Consider the following 17,769-nt stretch of genomic DNA (forward strand, 5'->3'; position numbering starts at 1 on the left):
TTTCTTTTTCTTTTTTTAAATAGGCTTCATGCCCAGCGTGGAGCCCGACGCGGAGCCTGAGATCAAGACCTGAGTGGAGATTAAGAGTTGGATGCTCAACTGACTGAGCCACCCGGCGCCCCAAGAAATAGAAGTTCTTTTTGCATGTCAGCTAAAAGACATGAATATTGTACTCACTGTAAATCTGTCAAATCTAGGAAAATCAGGCAAGTATAAAATTCCCAGATTTTACACATTAAAACTAATCATGTTGCCTTATAAAGAATGTTGCTTTCCCAGTAATTTCTACTGCACACGAGTAAATCCCAGACATTGCCACGTTGTACAGATTTATTGATAATTTACATTTGCAGACAAAAAACTGAATATAAAGCAAAGGAACTGTCACTGTGTACTCTGATTTACGTTTGCCCCAAAGACTGGCCACTGATACCATTACTCTAAAGAGAAGGTGCGTATCTTGCCAGAAATATAATTTCTGCAGGGGAGCCCATTAGGTGAAGAAATTAAGAGCCCCCTCACTGGGGGTTCCCAGGACGGTTCACGCAACCCGATCGGACTTGTTGCTGGCTCAGACACCAGGCAGGAAAGAACCTAAACTCCTTGCAGACAGCAAGTCTGGGTTTCCTTTTAAAGAAGTTATTTTTGAAAAATCAATGAATTCTTGTAACAACAAGCCTACAGATTTGTGTCTCAGGGCAGACACTGGTTACTCATGATACTATGCGAGAGAGCTGCACGTAATATGGGAACAAGGTAGGTGTGGACATTGCCGCCTAAAACCCATCTTTTCTCCAAAGAACACGAACAGCAGGTGTTATCCTATTTTACAGTGGGAGATTTTTAAGACTTCAAGGACACACAGCTGGCTCATTATCACGAAATGGCCCCTAAGGTGAGAAGAATGTCCATCTCTCCCTCTACTCACTTCCTTCTTACTACCTTCCTTTCAAATCCAGAGGGAAGGAAACATCCTTTGCAGAATGAGCTGTTTTTTGAGAGATTCGTCTATTCAAACATAGCAAAATCTAGAGGAGAAATCATTTTCCAGTAGTATTCCAAACTGAACTTGGAAATACTCTATATGCAGTAATGAGATCCAGCAGTAATCCTGTAAATTCAAAAGCATCCCTTTGGGCAGATAGGATTTCACCGCTGTATCAAATGGCCCAAAACGTATTATACTAATGGTTAAGACTGGTACTTAAGCAAGACACGATTTCTGGTCAGCTATGGGAAATACTAGCGAGACCTAAAACGGTGAAAGCCACTTGTTTCAATGCCAACCGCCAATTCAACATTTTTAGAAAGGTCTTTTTAAATGCACTGGGCCATACTGTTATGATATATGGTCATAGGGAGGCCTGCATACATTCCTGCTTTCTGTAATAAATCCTGATCAGAATGCCCTGGGGTGGGGGTGGGGGGACACGTGGGTGGCTCAGTCGGGTTAAGTGTCTGCCTTCAGCTCAGGTCATGATCCCAGGGTCCTGGAATCGAATCACGCATCGGGCTCCTTTCTCAGTGAGGAGCCTGCTTCCCCCTCTGCCTGCTGCTCCCCCTGCTTATGCTCTCTGTCTCTGACAAATAACTAAATAAAATCTTAAGAAAAAAAAAAGAAAAAGAATGTTCTAGGGTAGAAAGGAGATTTTGTACTGAGGAACAGAATGCCCATGAGCGTGCATGCTTATATAACAATATACTCAAGCACGATACTATGTGGCTTGTACCAACTTAGTAAGGCGGTCGTGATTGGCTCTCACTACAGACTCAGACTGGGGACTCAGAGGGCCTTCGTAACCTGGTCTGAGGTGTCACAGCTGGTGGGGCTGCCAGAGTCCCAAGCCCTTTGTTGACTGGAATGTCCTTTCCTCTCCTAGCCCGACAGCCTCCCAGGGAGCCGTGGACACACAGCTGGTTGGGGCGCTCCCTCTTCTAGGGCAGATCTGAAGCACGCTGTCAGCCCTTCACGGCAGCATGGCAAAAAGGCCACTGGCTGTGCTACCAGAAGACCCGGATATGAGTTCCAGCTCTGTTGTGCCATTTCTGCCAGTCACGAATGTCACCAGGAAGTGGAGAAGAACCCATTCTATTGTGTTTGTAAGAGTCATCTTTTTTTTAAAAGATTTTTATTGATTTATTTGAAAAAGAGAGAGAGAGCAGAGAGGGAGAGGGAGAAGCAGACTCCCCACTGAGTGGAGAGCCTGACGTGGGGCTTGATCCCAGGACCCTAAGATCATGACCTGAGCCAAAGGCAGATGCTTCACCGACTGAGACAACCAGGTGCCCCAAGAACCATCTTTTCAAAAATAAGAACACTCACTAAGCAGAGTCAGAGGAGCCAAAAGGGAAAGCTCTAAAGGAGAGAGATTGGTCCTCATGGTTTGACCTCAAGGAGCACCTTATCTACAGCTAACTGCCCATGAAGACGTTGACACCGTTTAACCTGGCATCCTTCGCTGTAAGTTAAAGCACGTCACTCAGTGGAAACAAAAACATGCATGCGAACACACACAGCCCTAAGAGACACCCAGCTCCAGCCCCGGGACGAGCCTGCCCGCATTGCTGCCTCCAGCCTCCTGGTCTGGAGTAAAATGTGTAATGGTCCCCCTCCCCAAGGGGTGCTGTGCAGATGAAACGTAAAGCCTACTAGATATTAGTTAGTATAATCCCTAAAAATGAAGACTTGAGGCCAAACAATTAAATAGCCGATATAATCAGAATAATTTTTAAAGTCACAGTGTATCGACAGACAACATAATGCCACATTATGCAGTCATTCAAAATAATGGTAAATATTATGTAGAAAAAAAGCAAAAATGTTCACGATGCAGTCTATGAAAACACCACAAATACGCATTTACGTACAGATATTCTCTCTTTCTAGAATTTTAAAAGGTTTCCCAATTTCCTAAAATGTCATTTTAATGTAATTACGAAGTGCTTCAAGAGAGCATGGTGTTTGTAGTTCTTCCCAGGAGAACCTCTGACTCAGATGTGTGCTTGTAATTCTCCCTAAAATAAAAGGAACACTACGTATTGCAAGATATTATTTCATGTGTATCTGTATCACCTATAATTTACTCTATAAATTACTATAATTTCTGATAAAAAAAGGAACAGGATTCAAACTACAGATACGACGGACCGTACAAAAGACGCATGATTAGCAGTGAGTGAATAAAACAAAAGGACCCAATCATAACACAAAAAGAAATACAAGGATACTCCCCTAGCGACACAAAGTCTAAGAACGAAATTGAGTCTGAGACTGCTTCTCTCTACTTCCTAATTCTTTCTGCTGCCCTGGCACTCTTCCAGGTGCTTGTGATACGACAGTAGCCAAGAAAATTCTTGCCCTCGAGGAGCTTAATTCTAGTGTGAGATGAAAGAAAACAAACAAGTATATAAAATGTTAGATGCTGGTAAGCACTATGGAAAAACAGTAAAGCAGGGAAGGTGGTGGGAATGAGGAAGGGAAGGAGAGGAGGGACTTGGTCATTTAAAATAAGGTAGACAAGACAGACCTCAAGAAGACGATATTCCTGAGAAGAAGTCCGCAAGTGAGCTCTGCAAATATCTGGGGGAACAGCTTTCCAAGGAGAGAATAGCCAGTGCAAAGGCCCTGAGGCAGGATCACACACGGGGCGAGACTGAGGAGCAGCAAGGGGGCCATGTGGTTGGAGGAGAGGCATTCAAAAAAGTAACAGGAAGCCAGGTTATATGGGTTCCTATTTCATGATTCATTCCAGAAACAGAATTTATATTCTGTACTAAGGTAAATGCAGAGAGTTCTTGTTTAGGGTGTTGGCTAAATTTCTAAGCTATATGGGTGGATGAAGGTCAGTCAAGAGACACAAAGCACTGAACAAAGAAACAAACAGGAAGAAGGTATAAACTTTGCAAGGTTGAGGGAAGTTCAAGAACCCAGGGAAGCAGTCCAATATCATGGTCAGATTTATTGTATTTACTTTATGATTATATTAGGCATTTGTGCTTCATTCTGAAGTATTCTGTGTCACTGCTTCCTTTCCATCCTAAAAAAGATCTTCTTTAATGAATGGTCTGGAAGATGCTGTCATCTAATTTGGGGCTTACTAGTGCAGGGTTTCTCAGTCTGGGCACTACGGACATTACGGGCCAGGTAATTCTTCGTTGAGGAGGCTGTCCTGTGCATTGTAGAATGTTCAACAGTATCTCTGGTTCTACCCACCAGATGCCAATGGCAACCCCCCCACCCCACCCGCCACTAATCCCCTAGACAACCAAAACTATCTCCAGATACTGGCAAGTGTTGCCGGGGTAGGAAGAAAAATTGTGCCCAGTTGAGATCCACAGCTCTAATGTGAATAGATAAAAATTTCATCTCGGTTTATGAACCTGTGTGTGTGTGTGTGTGTGTGTGTGTGTGTGTGTGTGTTTTCCCAAACGAACGGGTTGATCTTAAGGCATGTATCTGTTTTTAACTACTAAACATACCCAAAGCCATGTGCTACCTAATTATAGCTTAGAAAGAAGTAAACGTCTCAGATGTTCCAAATACCTGCATGTCTCAGGGCCTTTGCACTGGCTGCTACCTCTATTGCTTGTCCCAGGCAACTCCTCCTCATACTTCGAGTCTTGTTAAAACGTTAGCTGTGAAGGGTCCTGGGAAGCTTCTCCCTGATCCTGAGCACGAGCATGTTAGGTATTCCTATCATCTCCTCCTAGTGCACCTGTACTCATACTTTGTAGCAATAATCACAATTGCAATTAAATAATTATTTTGGTCATTATTATTTAGTATCTCGTTCGTTTCAACAGGAACCCCATCTTCCCTACTGGCTCCTGCAGCTCCAGAGCACCAAAAGAATTATGGCAGACTCGAACTTAAATGAAAAAAGTATTATCATGGGCCAGATTTCGTACTTTATTACTAACAAATTATGATGCACTGCATAAGCGATCAGAGAACAATGACACAGACCACAGCTTAGAAATAAATCTTTTAGGACAAAACCCTGACTATGAATATACTTGGTGTGAGTGTGCATTTTTCTCCTTTGTTAACAATAAGAGCTATGAAAAGATGATAACAAAGGCAGGAGGAACCAAAAGGGCCTCTTCGTTGGATGATGAAGGAGCCAGAGAGCAGAGGAGAGGGAACTGAGAATCGACTTTCTGGCTTTTGAGAACACATTATAAGCATTTACTTTAACCCTATTTATTCCACACCGCATATACTATCTTACATTGCTTACTCCTTTTATGCCTGACATCCGGAAATATATTTAAATTCCTCAAAGGGATTAGTATCCTGGGGGTCCTCAGATAAGTTTCAGTGTCTGAGGGACCCTAGTAAAGACCTAGAAACACCTTCTAAGGACAGGGTCCGTGACTTTTATACAATTCAGTTCAAGACCCACCATCTTATACGATGTATTTAATTTAAAAGCTTCTAGGGATATTCCCATTATCCCTGATCCATCTCTTAGAAGAAAAAACAAATTTTTGTTACCGATTTCCTCTCCTGCTTCAGCTCCTGGACGTAGCGGGCTAACTCCACAGTGATGTTCGAGGTCATGTTCTCGGAGATAACTTCATGCTGCCCAGCGTAATCGTTCATTTCGTTCAGGGTGGAAAGGAAGGCTTTACAAGCCGTATACCTACAGAAATGAACACACAGCACTCTTTTTCAAACAAGGCCCTGTCCGTTCTAACACTGTATGTGCTGACAAAATAGTAATTAAAACCACGTTAATGTGCATCGACGTCCCATAGGATCCTGACAGTTCATTACTCATAAGAGTGTTCTAGTCAAAATGGCTCAGAATTAATTACAACTGAAACACTTTGCATTTTGTGATACTGAATCACTCTCTAAGGCAGTATTTGGCTTTGTTAATACCTGGTCCAAATAGGACCCAAATACCGATACATGCTATAGACACAAATGCAATGGATGTTTAGATCTAAATTAGAATACTTTTGGGCCGTCCATGTTAAGGTGCCTAAGTTGCTAACTGAAATAGACATATTTCTCAATGAAAGACACTCCTGATATTACAAAAGTAAATCAAGACTGTGGAATGCATAATCCACACTTCCTGTATTTGCTTAGATTATATTCTAAGCTTTTTCCAATTACCTTAATTGAAACAATCTGGAGTAGGTCTAGTGACTCAGCATAAGTTAGTTGAGTAGGGTTTTTACTGTTCTCGCTGCCAATTTAAAAACTAGCACAGATATGAGTGGGGAATGCAGCTTATTTTTGCAGATTTCCTTTCTCCTTTCCTTCATCATCATCACAACAGGCATAAAGGTATGAGCACCTAATTAAACAGACCTGTATTCTTCTTCCTCCTTCGAGTTCTTTTTAGGTTGGTATTTCTTTGCGAGGTTCCTAAAACAAAAATGCAGACATGTCACCTTCTATTGAAAGATGATTGAGAAATCAGGAATGAAAGATGAAGTCAGTGCTTTTGCGTACAAGTTAAAAAAAAATCATAAAATGACCGCAGTTGAAATCCATTTATTTCCTTCCTTTTTTTTTTTTAAAGTCATCTCTACACCCAACATGGGGCTAGAACTCACGACCCCGAGGTCAAGAGTCACATGCTCTTCCCACTGAGCCAGCCCGGCACCCTGCTTCCTTCCATCTTTCTGCGTGGGTGATAAATCTCTGGTTAGGAAGAACTTGCATTGCTTTGGCTCTTTTACCTCAAAGGTAGAGCACATAAGAACACAAAGGGGCACTAGCTGGTGCTAACCTGGCTGTTACAACCTGACTTTAATTGGAGAATATAGACCATGTGCATACACACAGCAGATTTCGTATGTAGCAATGAGCTGAGGGCGAGTTCCCCTCCAGGCTACTGTTCCCTCCTGATTATCTTCACAAGGATCCAAGGAAAGCACGGGGACTACGTCCAAATGTTCAAATTAAAAATCCAAGAGCCAGGCGCCTGGGTGGCGCAGTGGGTTAAGCGTCCGACTCTTGGTTTTGGTCATGATCTCTGGGTCCTGGAATCGAGCCCTGCGTCAGGCTCCGCACTCAGCGGGGAGTCTGCTTGGGATTCTCTCCCTCTCCCTCTGTCCCTCCCACTCGTGCTCTCTAAAATAAATAAATAAATCTTAAAAAAAAAAAATCCAAGTGCCAAGGGCATGTTATCAAGTCTGTGTGGCTGTTGCCCCAAAGAGCTAATGGAAGGGAAAGGAATTTGGGGGCTGTTCATGCTAAGACATTTAATTAGGAGGACTTTTAACCTCGAGCAAGTTTGCACTGAACGCACTCAGAGGAGACAAAATCACTCACATTTCTCTTCCTAATCTCACCTCTGGGTCAAGAATCCAGATAATCTCTACATTTAACATGCTTAAATTTACACAAAAACGAGGAGGTAAGCCTGAAAGAAGCAAAACTCACTCACATGAGTCCCACCGGCTGATTTCTTGTGGGACCTGACTTTGGTGGCTGTAGTTTAGGGAAATAGCTAGGAGAGGCTGACTAATGGTCCATGGTGGGGGGTCCTCACTTGACCACATCTCAGTATTCACTTCCCTGTTTATCCTGTTTCTATTCCTCTTTCCTAGTACCTACTTTCATTATTTCACATTTTCTTTTACTGCCCTTGAATCTACAGATTCGTCTAGAAAAAAATGTGCCATCATAAGTTTACAATTTTGATCATGGTACATTTTACATACAAAGTAGACATGATTTCATCTCTAACAGGTGTTCCTAGATGATATGAGGCAACAGACTTGAGTACAAAGGACATTGCTCTGGGATGGCATGACCCCAGACAAATGAATGGGCAAGTGTGTGAGTCCAGCTCCTCATCTGTGAGTTCAAGGGGTTCGATGAAATGACCTCTATTGCCCCTTCAAGTTTTCAGAGGGAATATGTAACACCCAACAGAATATTGATTGTTGTGATTTACGATGAAGATATGGGGACACCTCGGTGGCTCAGTCGGTTAAGCATCTGGCTTAGGCTCAGGTCAGGATCCCAGGGTCCTGGGATTGAGTCCTGCATCAGGCTCTCTGGTCAGCAGGGAACCTGCTTCTCCCTCTGTCTGCTGCTCCCCCTGCATGTGCTCTCTCTCTCTGACAAGTCAGTAAATAAAATCTTTTAAAAATAAAATAAATAAAATAAAATGAAGATATGAAGGGCACCTGGCTGGCTCAGTGAGTGAAGCATGCAACTCTTGATCTCGGGGTACATGAGTTCAAGCCCCACATTGGGCATAGAGCCGATGTAAAATAATGATAATAATGCTAATAATAATAATAATAATGATATAAAAGTCAAATGAAGACACGAGTATATGACGATTTCAAAATTATAATTAATTTTTAACTATTAATTATAATTAACAACTGATGAAAGGAGAATGTTCCTGCTTGAAGGTTGCTCTTGTGTGACCTACTTTGATAAACCACATCATATTTTCTCTGCTGATACTCTCAATGCATAGTACAGTTTACCTAAGAAATCTAGATCCAAAGAATGCTGAAAAACACCACTTCCTTTAAAAATGTGGCTTAGGGGCGCCTGGCTGGCTCAGTTGGTGGAGCGTGCGACTCTCGATCTCGGGGTTGTGAGGTCAAGCCCCTACAATGGGTATACAGATTACTTAAAAATACAATCTTTTAAACAAACAAACAAACAAACAAATAAATAAATAAACATGGCTTAAAGAAAAAAAATAACGCAAAGGAGAGAAATCTTGTTTGTTGAAAGCACAGTACAGGGGTGCCTGGGTGGCTCAGTCGGTTAAGCGTCTGCCTTTGGCTCAGGTCACTATCCCGGAGTCCTGGGATCAAGTGCTACATTGGCCTCCCTGCTCAGTGGGGAGCCTGCTTCTCTGTCCCTCCCCTGGCTGGTGCTTTCTCTCTTTCTCTCAAATAAATAAATAAAATCTTCAAAAATATTGATTAAAAAAAAAGAAAGCACTGTACAGTTCTTTGAGTTGGTTTACCACAGTCTCTCCTTTAAAAGGTAGATTTAGTAAAAACAGTCCATCCTACTTCCAGGTGGCGGGGATAGAAAGGGGAACGAACACATGGAAAGCAGACGACTATATAACCAATAGGTCCTTTTCCACATATACGTAGAGTAGCATATAAGGGATACTGGAGTATTAAAATGCCTAGCAGCTGCATGTGAATCTTTTAAATTTATTTTTTGGTAGAGAGGAAGAGGAGCAGGAGGAGGGGCAGAGGGAGAGGGAGAGAGAATCTTAAACAGTCTCCACGCCCAGCGAGGAGACCGACGTGGGGCTCGATCTCACAATCCTGAGATCATGACCTGAGCTGAAATCGAGAGTCAGACGTTTAGCCGACTCAGCCCCCCACGCACCTCCCGCATGTGAGATATTTTTAATGCATGGTTTGAAATATTAACCATTTCATAAATGGTTTCCAAAAACCCACTTCATATTTGAAAAAAATAAATTAAAAAAATTAATAAATCCGCATTTCATTTCTAGCTTCCAGTCCTAAGCCTTCATAAAAATAACTTAAATTGTATATCCAGTTGAAGGAAACATAGTTTGAATAGAGGCAGGTAAAACCAGCACTCTTTTTAGTTCCTTCGTACCGGTCCAATCCTAAACAGGGTTAAAGACCACGGGGGATATTCTGTTGTGGGTGACAGCCTGCGGAGACCATCACATTGTGACGAATGAGTCTCACTTTGACCACGTTAGCATATAAAGCATTCAAAATGCTTCTTAAAAGCACCAATGAATAATTCACTCTATAAATGCCAGTAGAAAACTAAAAGCTTAAGAGGTCTGGAAGGGAAAATCAGGATTTTTCTCTCAGGGACCACTAGAAAGAAAGATCAACTTTCATTTCCATTCTCTTGGAGATGGGCTTTCTTGCCCCATTTTGTAGGATAAGGTTACTTAAAAACCAAGCAAGAAAATAAACCACAAAGAGCAGCTTTAAATTTATGGGATCTTTCTGAGAAATTTTAAGTCTTTTATATATTAAACTTGCTCTTCAGACAGGCTAATTAAAAGGTAAGAGAAAAATATAATCCTCTCATAAGGATACTGGATTTAAACTTGGTTGATCTGAAGAGCCACAGGGAAGCTTTTAAAAAGGAGATACCTGGGCCCGGTTCCAGGCCCTCTGAAATGGAAGGTCCAGGGTTGGGTCCAGGAATGTTGTGTTTTTTTCTTTCTTTCTCACCACAAGGCTTCCGGATAAAGACAGCAGAATAAAATTCGACCAGGGAATTGTGCTTTCCTAGCAAGAGGTGAGAAGTAAAAGCCAGGACAATTTTCGACAGCAGAAGACAAGCCAATGAAGACAGAAGCATAACTTCAGTCTGCGCACTTTGAGAAGTGGCGACCGCGGTAAGGGACAGGAGATTCCGGGACCACTTGGGGGATGCTGCCCCCACCCTCACTGCCGCTTCGGTGGGGTGGGTTAGGAATAAGCCCACAAAACCCTGAAGATCAATTTCGACGATAGTAAACTGAGGGGTGAGTGAGCAGTCAGGGAACAGGAACAGGAAAGCTCTGAGAAGAAGACACGAAAGCCGACCACCCAGGTGCCAGAATTCGGGCAGGAGCAGGGGTCACCACCTGGATCCTCTCTCTCCAGGGATCCAAGCTGGATGCCTGCGGGAGATCATCCCCAACCTAGGCATTCCAAAGGAACAGGAGAAATCTTTGACCTAGCGGAGTAAACTCTCAAACAGAACCTCTAACAAAGTTCCGGAACACACTCAGAGTCTCAAAGACAAAATGTACAAAACGAGGCCCTTTGCCTCACCCTTACCCCATAACGGAGCTCAGAGGGAAAGACCAACAGTACTAGAAGCACGGCCAGGAAGGCTCACCTACCCTCTGTCAGAACCAACAGCAGCACTGGTGCTGCGGCCGTGGGTAAGAAAAGCAGGCTTAGGAAGTGTGTGGGCCTTAACTCATTAAGTCCCCTTAACATCCTTAGAAGGGAGGAATTACTATTTTTTTTTAAGCTGGAGGAGAGGCAGAGGCAGAGGGAGAAGCAGACTTCCCGCTGAGCAGAGAGCCCCATGATGTGGGGCTGGATCCCAGGACCCTGGGATCATGACCTGAGCTGAAGGCAGTTGCTGCACTGACTGAGCCACCCAGGCACCCCGGTAGGAATTACTATTTTTTTTCTTTAAAGATTTTATTGATTTATTTGACAGAGAGAGACAGCCAGCGAGAGAGGGAACACAAGCAGGGGGAGTGGGAGAGGAAGAAGCAGGCTCCCAGCGGAGGAGCCTGATGTGGGGCTTGATCCCAGATCGCTGGGATCACACCCTGAGCCGAAGGCAGACGCTTAACGACTGAGCCACCCAGGCACCCCCGGGGGGAATTACTATTATTCACATTTTCCAGATGAAAAAGATGAAGCACAGACAGTATTTGCCCCAAGTTGTGTTACTATTGAACGGAAGAAAAAGAATGCATTCCAGTTACTGGGACTCTAGTGTCTGTTCTCTCAAGCACTTCACTGAACTGCCCATACTAAACATGAGTGAGGTAAAAAGATCTGATATGTAATACAGAAGAAAAGGAGGGAAGGTGGGAAGGAAGGAAGGATGGAGGAAGGAAGGAGAAGAAGGAAGGAAGGAAGGAAGAAAGAAGGAAGAAGGAAGGAAGGAAGGAAGGAAGGAAGGAAGGAAGGAAAGAAGGAAGGAAGGAAGGAAGGAAAGAAGGAAGGAAGGAAGGAGCAAGAGGGGAGGAGGGAGGAAGGGAAGAAAGGTAGGTTGGGAGGAACGAAGGAAAGGAGGGAGGGAGGGAATGACCAAAAACAACAACAACAACAAACAAACAAATCTGGAAAAAAGAAGGAAAAGAAGCAAAAGCAAACTCCTCCAGAATATTTTACACTACAGACAAACTTAATAAAAACACAAAGCCAATGAAGCAAAGAATTCCCAGACCATGGGCTAAATAGACTGCAAAGTTAAGGAAATGAACGAAGAACTAAAGCACACCACTACAGAACTAATAAATAAAGTGGGCTGGATATCAAATTTAACAGAAGAAAGCTCTGAGATAATCATAATAAGGAAAGCAACTAACAAAAGCAGAAAAAAAGATTACCTAAAGAATAAGACGCTTTAACTAAGGAAAACTCATAGCTCTGAAGTATATAAACCCAGTAAGCAGTACAGAAAAAATATTCAGATGTAATGGAAGAAAGTTACTCTGAAATAAATGAAGAATTCAGTCTGTGTATGAACGGCTCTAAGGAAACTGACAAAGAATGGTCAACAACAAGGCTTCGCTTGGTGATGTTATCAAACTGCTAAATGAAACAAAACATTCTCCACGTATATAATCAAACAAGCAAGTCACCTACAAAGACAAAAAAATCTGGCTGGCCCCAGACTTTTCCACCAAAAAAATCAATCAATCAATCAATCAATCAATAAATGCAGCAACAAAGTTTGGAGAGAACGAAAATATGACTGGAAAACAACCAGGTCAAATTATTATCAAGTATGGGGGCATTTTCAAACAGGAACAAACCCCAGGGATTACTCCACAAACTCTCATTAGGGAGGGAAATATTCATATTTCTCTTGATGCCAAGAAACAAGTGGAGAGGCTGTGGCAGAAGGAATGGTGGTGAGCATACATTTATATTCAAATACAGAATTAAGGGGCACCTGGGTGGCTCAGCTGGTTAAGCATTTGGCTTGGGTCATGATCTCAGGGTCATGGGATCCAGCCCATCATCGGGCTCTGGACTCAGCACAGAGTCTGCTTGAGATTCTCTCTCTCCCTCTGCCCCTCCCCTACCGTGCACATACACACACACACACTCTCTCTAATAAATAAATAAATAAATAAACAAATAAACGCAGAATTAAGACAAATCAACTGTGGGACCGTGTTACAGACCAAATTATATAACTCAACTAGAAGAGGAAGCAAAACATGTAAATATTATTTTCTTTATCTTACTTAGCAGTGAGTCAATTGAGCTTGCTTAAAATTATATACGTGGAGTTAAAAAAAAAAACCAGTAACAACATCCTACAAGTTATTTATAATCTTTCTGCTAAATCTTATAAGAGTTTAATATTTATGGTTCAGCAAATCCTTCAGTTTCATTTGTATGTCTTTTTTATGGTGAAAGTAAATGTAAGTTGAATTCCTTGTATATACAATATGCAATATATTTTATAAAATGGTTTCTACATAGTTACCTTTTATTGACAATGAACTCCAATTAAAAAAAAAAAAAAAGAGTTGACCAGGACATGAGTGGTTCATTAAAAGGAAAGTATAAATGGCTCAAATGTATAAAAACAGGCTCAACCTCATCGATAATAAGAGAAACACAAACTAAGGCTCAGACTCTGCAATTTCTACTTATCACATTGGCAAAGATAAGAAAAGCTCAGTACCAAGGAGCGCTGAGGGTCAAGGTAGGTAGCACTGCCCCACGCCCTGGTATGAGCCGTAAGGGTCACAGCCTCAGAGTGGCAACTTGTTGAACTCTACCAGAATCAGAGCGCTACTTTTAGGAACTCTGTCTCTAGACAGGCTAGTCCAAGCGATTACTCAAGGTTATGCATTGCAACTTTGTTCCCAGTTGCAAACAACTGGAAACAATCAACACGGCCACCACAAAAATAATGAATCCTCGGAACAATCTCCAGGATGTAGAAAGACAAGGGCACACGGAACTGCTGGGAAGCAAGGAAGAAAACACACCCTCATTTGCCTGTGTCGGCATAAAATTTCTCGAGAAGGATAAACAAGAGACTGATAACATTTATTGTCCCCAGGGACAAGGTTAAGAGAAGGAGGGACCCTTCGCGGTAAACCGTTTTATACCTCTGGCGTTATTAATCATACAAATTCATTATCTGGTCATAACAAATAATTTAGCTTCTTAAAAAAATCCAACAGTTGCTAAGGGCAATCAATAGTTGGTTCTCTAATATAGGTCATATGAAATGTTTTAAAATTTTATTAGGAATTTGATCTTACATTGCCTTGAAGAAATAGTAACTATAGCAAGGGTCAGTAAACTTTTCCCGTAAAGGGTCGCATAGTAAGTATTTCAGACTTGCAAGTAGGTCACGCTCAGGTGGTCCCCGTTGCAACTAGTCAATTGTAATTGTTTTCAGAAGCAGCCATAGATACTACATTAATGAATGGATGTGGCCGTGGTTCTATAAAACTTTATTTATAAAACCAGGCAGTGGATGGATTGGGACATAGGCTGTAGATTGCCAACCCCTACACCTACAGAAATCAAAGCCCCAATGATCATCCATTGCTTCTAAAATAAGTTAGCATTATTTTTCCTCTAATGCTGAAAAAAACAAAAATGATTTAATGCCAGAAGTCTCTCCAAAAAGATCATGTTGCTTTTTCAACATCATACTGATATTTCAAGCAAGCATTTGTTGATCGTGCTTCAGTTACCCTGGCCTTTCCATTCCTTGAACATGTTTCCACCTCAGGACCTTTGCACTTGCTGGTTCCTTGGCCTGGAAGAGCTACCCCCCCACCCCAGATCTTGGCATGCCCACCCTCTCTCTTTGTCCTTCGGTTCTCAAGCAACAGGTTTTCCTTGGCCAGTCTAGCTAAGTAACCCCCACCCACCATGGTGTTCTGGCTTTACTTATCTGGGATGATAAATGTTATCTTTAAATGATTCAAATAAATGCTTATTTGCATTTGGGCTGTTTTCCACAGTGAGAAGCTGAGCTCCAAGGTGTCTCATTCATTAGGCTCCCCTGGTACTCTGTTGACACATTGTTGGTTGTTCTGTTTGTTGGTAAGCCCCCATCAGCTCTCACAGCCCGTGCAAACACACGATTCTCCTTGAAGCAGTGGGGACCAAACATCTTAGACCTGGACCTGTCGATTCACTCTTTCTACAGCTATTTACTGAGAACCTATCATGTATGAGGCACTGTTCCATGCTACCGGAATACAACTCCAAAACCCCTGCCCTTAAGCAGCGTCCATTCCAGCGGGGAGGAGGGGAAGGCAATGAGCAATAAATATGATACATAAGAAAATTATAAAGAACGGTAGAAAATTATCAGGGCTATGGAAAAACCATAAAGTACAGCAGGGGGATGAGGTAGGCCTCACTGAGCAGGTGACATCTGAGCCAAGACTTGAAGGGAGGCGAGGCAGTGGGCACGTGGACCAAGGGAAGAACATACAGGTGATACGATTATGGGAAGGCGAGCCCTGGGGCGAGAGCGTGCCTGGGGTGTACGAGAAACAGCAAGGAGGTGGGTATGGTTAGAGCAGAGAGGAGGGAGGAGGAGGAAAGAGATGACGTCAGAGAGGTTGGGGGGTATGATCACATAGGGCTTTGTAGGACGTCCACACTAAGCATTCTGGATGTACGGAGTGAAATGGGGAGTTGTCGGCATTTTGAACAGAGTGCCCTGATTTGCTGCTTTGTGGAAAACAGACAGACAAGAGGAGATAAGAAGGGAATAAGGGAAACCAGTTAGAAGCCTCAGTAATAACCCAGGTGAGAGGTGATGGGGACTAGACCACAGTGGTCAAGGTGGAGGTCATGAGAAGGGGTCTGATTCTGGGTAAATTTGCAAAGTACAGTCACCGGGACTTCCTGATGGCTTAGACTGGGGATGGGGGTGGAGGAGTGGCAGAGAAAGAGGGGATTTCTGACCTAACAAGGAAGGAGGCAGCTGCCCTCAAGTGCATGGGGGAAAAGCTGGGCCGTGCAGATGCAGATTTAAGTGGACAGATTCGGTTTTGGACCCTTTCTATTTCAGATAGGCTTTAGGAGATAATGCATAATCTGTGTCGGAGTCCAGGACAGAGGTCTAGCTTGGAGGTACATACCTGTGAGCTATGGTCATGTGGATTATTTAAAGCCAGATGAGATCACCAAGGGAATACAGATCGAGAGGGGAAGATGACAGGGATTGGGCACTAGGGCACATCGGGTGAAGAGGCAGGAGGCAAAGGAGGAGCCAGCGAACGGGCTGAGAAGGAGCTCCCAGTGAGGTAGGAAGGAAGCCAGAAGACTGGAGTTACAGAGGCCAAGCAAGGAGGGAGCATCCACCCCATCAAAACTGCTGATGGGTCAGGGATAATAATCCCTAGAGAATAAAGAACTGAGGACGTGGGAGAGAGAACCACTGGGGCTGAGTTCCGGAGCCGGAGGGAGGGGAGACACCAAATGCACAAGAGGGGGGCCTGGATTTAGACAGAAGCATCTCGGGATGGGGGGCACAGAGGCTGAGAGTCTGAGGACGTTTTCTTCTGACTGCTTCAATGTTCTCAGTGATGAAGCAAGCAAGCGGCGAGGACGGGAGAGGAGGTCCTGGGTTTGCAGAAAGGGGAGAAACCGAGTCACTTCAGTGAGTGGAGAAGCAAATCGACAAAAGGATAGAAAGGATGCTTATGTACTGGCGTTGAGGACCCGGCTGAGGGCTCAGTATCAAGGAGGAGAAGACCAGTCTGAAGGGTTAGTAATGGTCTTGAAGGCATTTGTTCAATCACTCCTGGTCTTGCCCATCGACTTCTCCCAGCAAGTACAAATTGAGATACCTCTTAGGGATGTAATGAAACAAATGTTAATAGTTAAATCTCTGGGGGTGTCTGGCTGCCTCAGTTGGTGGAACATGCAACTCTTGATCTAGGGGTTGTGCGTTTGAGCCCCATGTTGGACATAGAGCCTACCAAATATATATTTAGATCTCAGGAAAAGTACGTCTCAAGAGATTGCCATCAGAACCCTGACACGGATCCTCTATTTCAAGTTGTGAAACGTGATCCACAAGAGGGTAAAGCAGTCAGTGGAGAGCCATCATACTTTACCCTAAACCCATGTTGGATTTTGTATTCTTTTCCAATAGCTTCCCATTTTGTTCCTTGCATCCTCCATCCCTCACCCAGGATGATGGGAAAGGGCAAGAAGCCAGGTGCAATCCAGAGGGGGGGCTAAGAAAGCCCTTTCCCTTCATGACACAGAACCGAGCAGACACTTGCCAAGTGCTGAATTAATGGCATCTAATCACAAACCTCCCGAGGAAAACAAGATGGCGACCAAGTTTCCAGACAAGACGAGTGCAAGCTCATAGAAGAAGAAAGACAACAAACAGATAAATCCATAAGGTGAGACTGTATTTTGGCAAAAGATGTATGTAACCCATTTTCACACGGAAGACATTATGACTAGCAGTGCAGTATTTAGCTAATGAGCACGAAGCAGCCCCTTCCCTGTTGCTACATTCAGGATGTGAGGCTGGTTTACACGCACGGTGCCAGAAATCGATCTGGATTCAGCGAGTCATAAGTTGTTTCATTGAGCAATATGTTTTATGTTTTATTTACTCAATGGAAGCAGAACGTGTCATCCATAAAAACAATCCATATGCACCACTCAGGTGCATATTTATAAACAACACCAGCTCTAGAAGAATCCACCTTCTCGCAGTGACACCTGACACACCCCTTCTGCAGACGCTCTTGGGGTTTGAATGAAATGTTTCTTTTTCTTCTTTTTAAGATTTTTAATTTATTTATGAGAGAGAGAGAGAGTGAGACAGAGCCTGAGGGGGGGGAGAGGGAGAAGCCTGAGCAGGGAGCCCTACGTGGGGCTCGATCCCGGGACCTCAGGATCATGACCTGAGCTGAAGGCAGATGCTTAACCGACTGAGCCACCCAGGTGCCCCGAACGAATGAAATGTTTCTATACCAAAAGTCATCTGGATCTTTAACAAGTCTTAAAACAATGTGCACCAACCAATTCAACCAAACAAGAAATCATTAAAGATTGTGC

The 17,769-nt window shown here is 43.3% G+C and overlaps 1 protein-coding gene across 16 annotated transcripts in view; it reads right to left on the minus strand.

Moving 5' to 3' along the window:
* The window catches only part of FNBP1 (formin binding protein 1), a 133,190-nt gene that overhangs the window by 66,492 nt on the left and 48,929 nt on the right, over window positions 1-17,769 (minus strand). For all 16 annotated transcript variants that reach the window (XM_048223411.2, XM_048223409.2, XM_048223407.2 and 13 more), the window contains exons 3-4: window positions 6,326-6,382; window positions 5,498-5,645 (exon numbers count right to left, since the gene is read on the minus strand). In XM_048223411.2, coding sequence (XP_048079368.1) covers window positions 5,498-5,645; window positions 6,326-6,382 — 205 coding nt within the window. The remainder of the gene's footprint in view (window positions 1-5,497; window positions 5,646-6,325; window positions 6,383-17,769) is intronic.

This window comes from Ursus arctos, unplaced genomic scaffold (assembly GCF_023065955.2).
Source record: "Ursus arctos isolate Adak ecotype North America unplaced genomic scaffold, UrsArc2.0 scaffold_18, whole genome shotgun sequence".
Lineage (NCBI taxonomy): Eukaryota > Metazoa > Chordata > Mammalia > Carnivora > Ursidae > Ursus > Ursus arctos.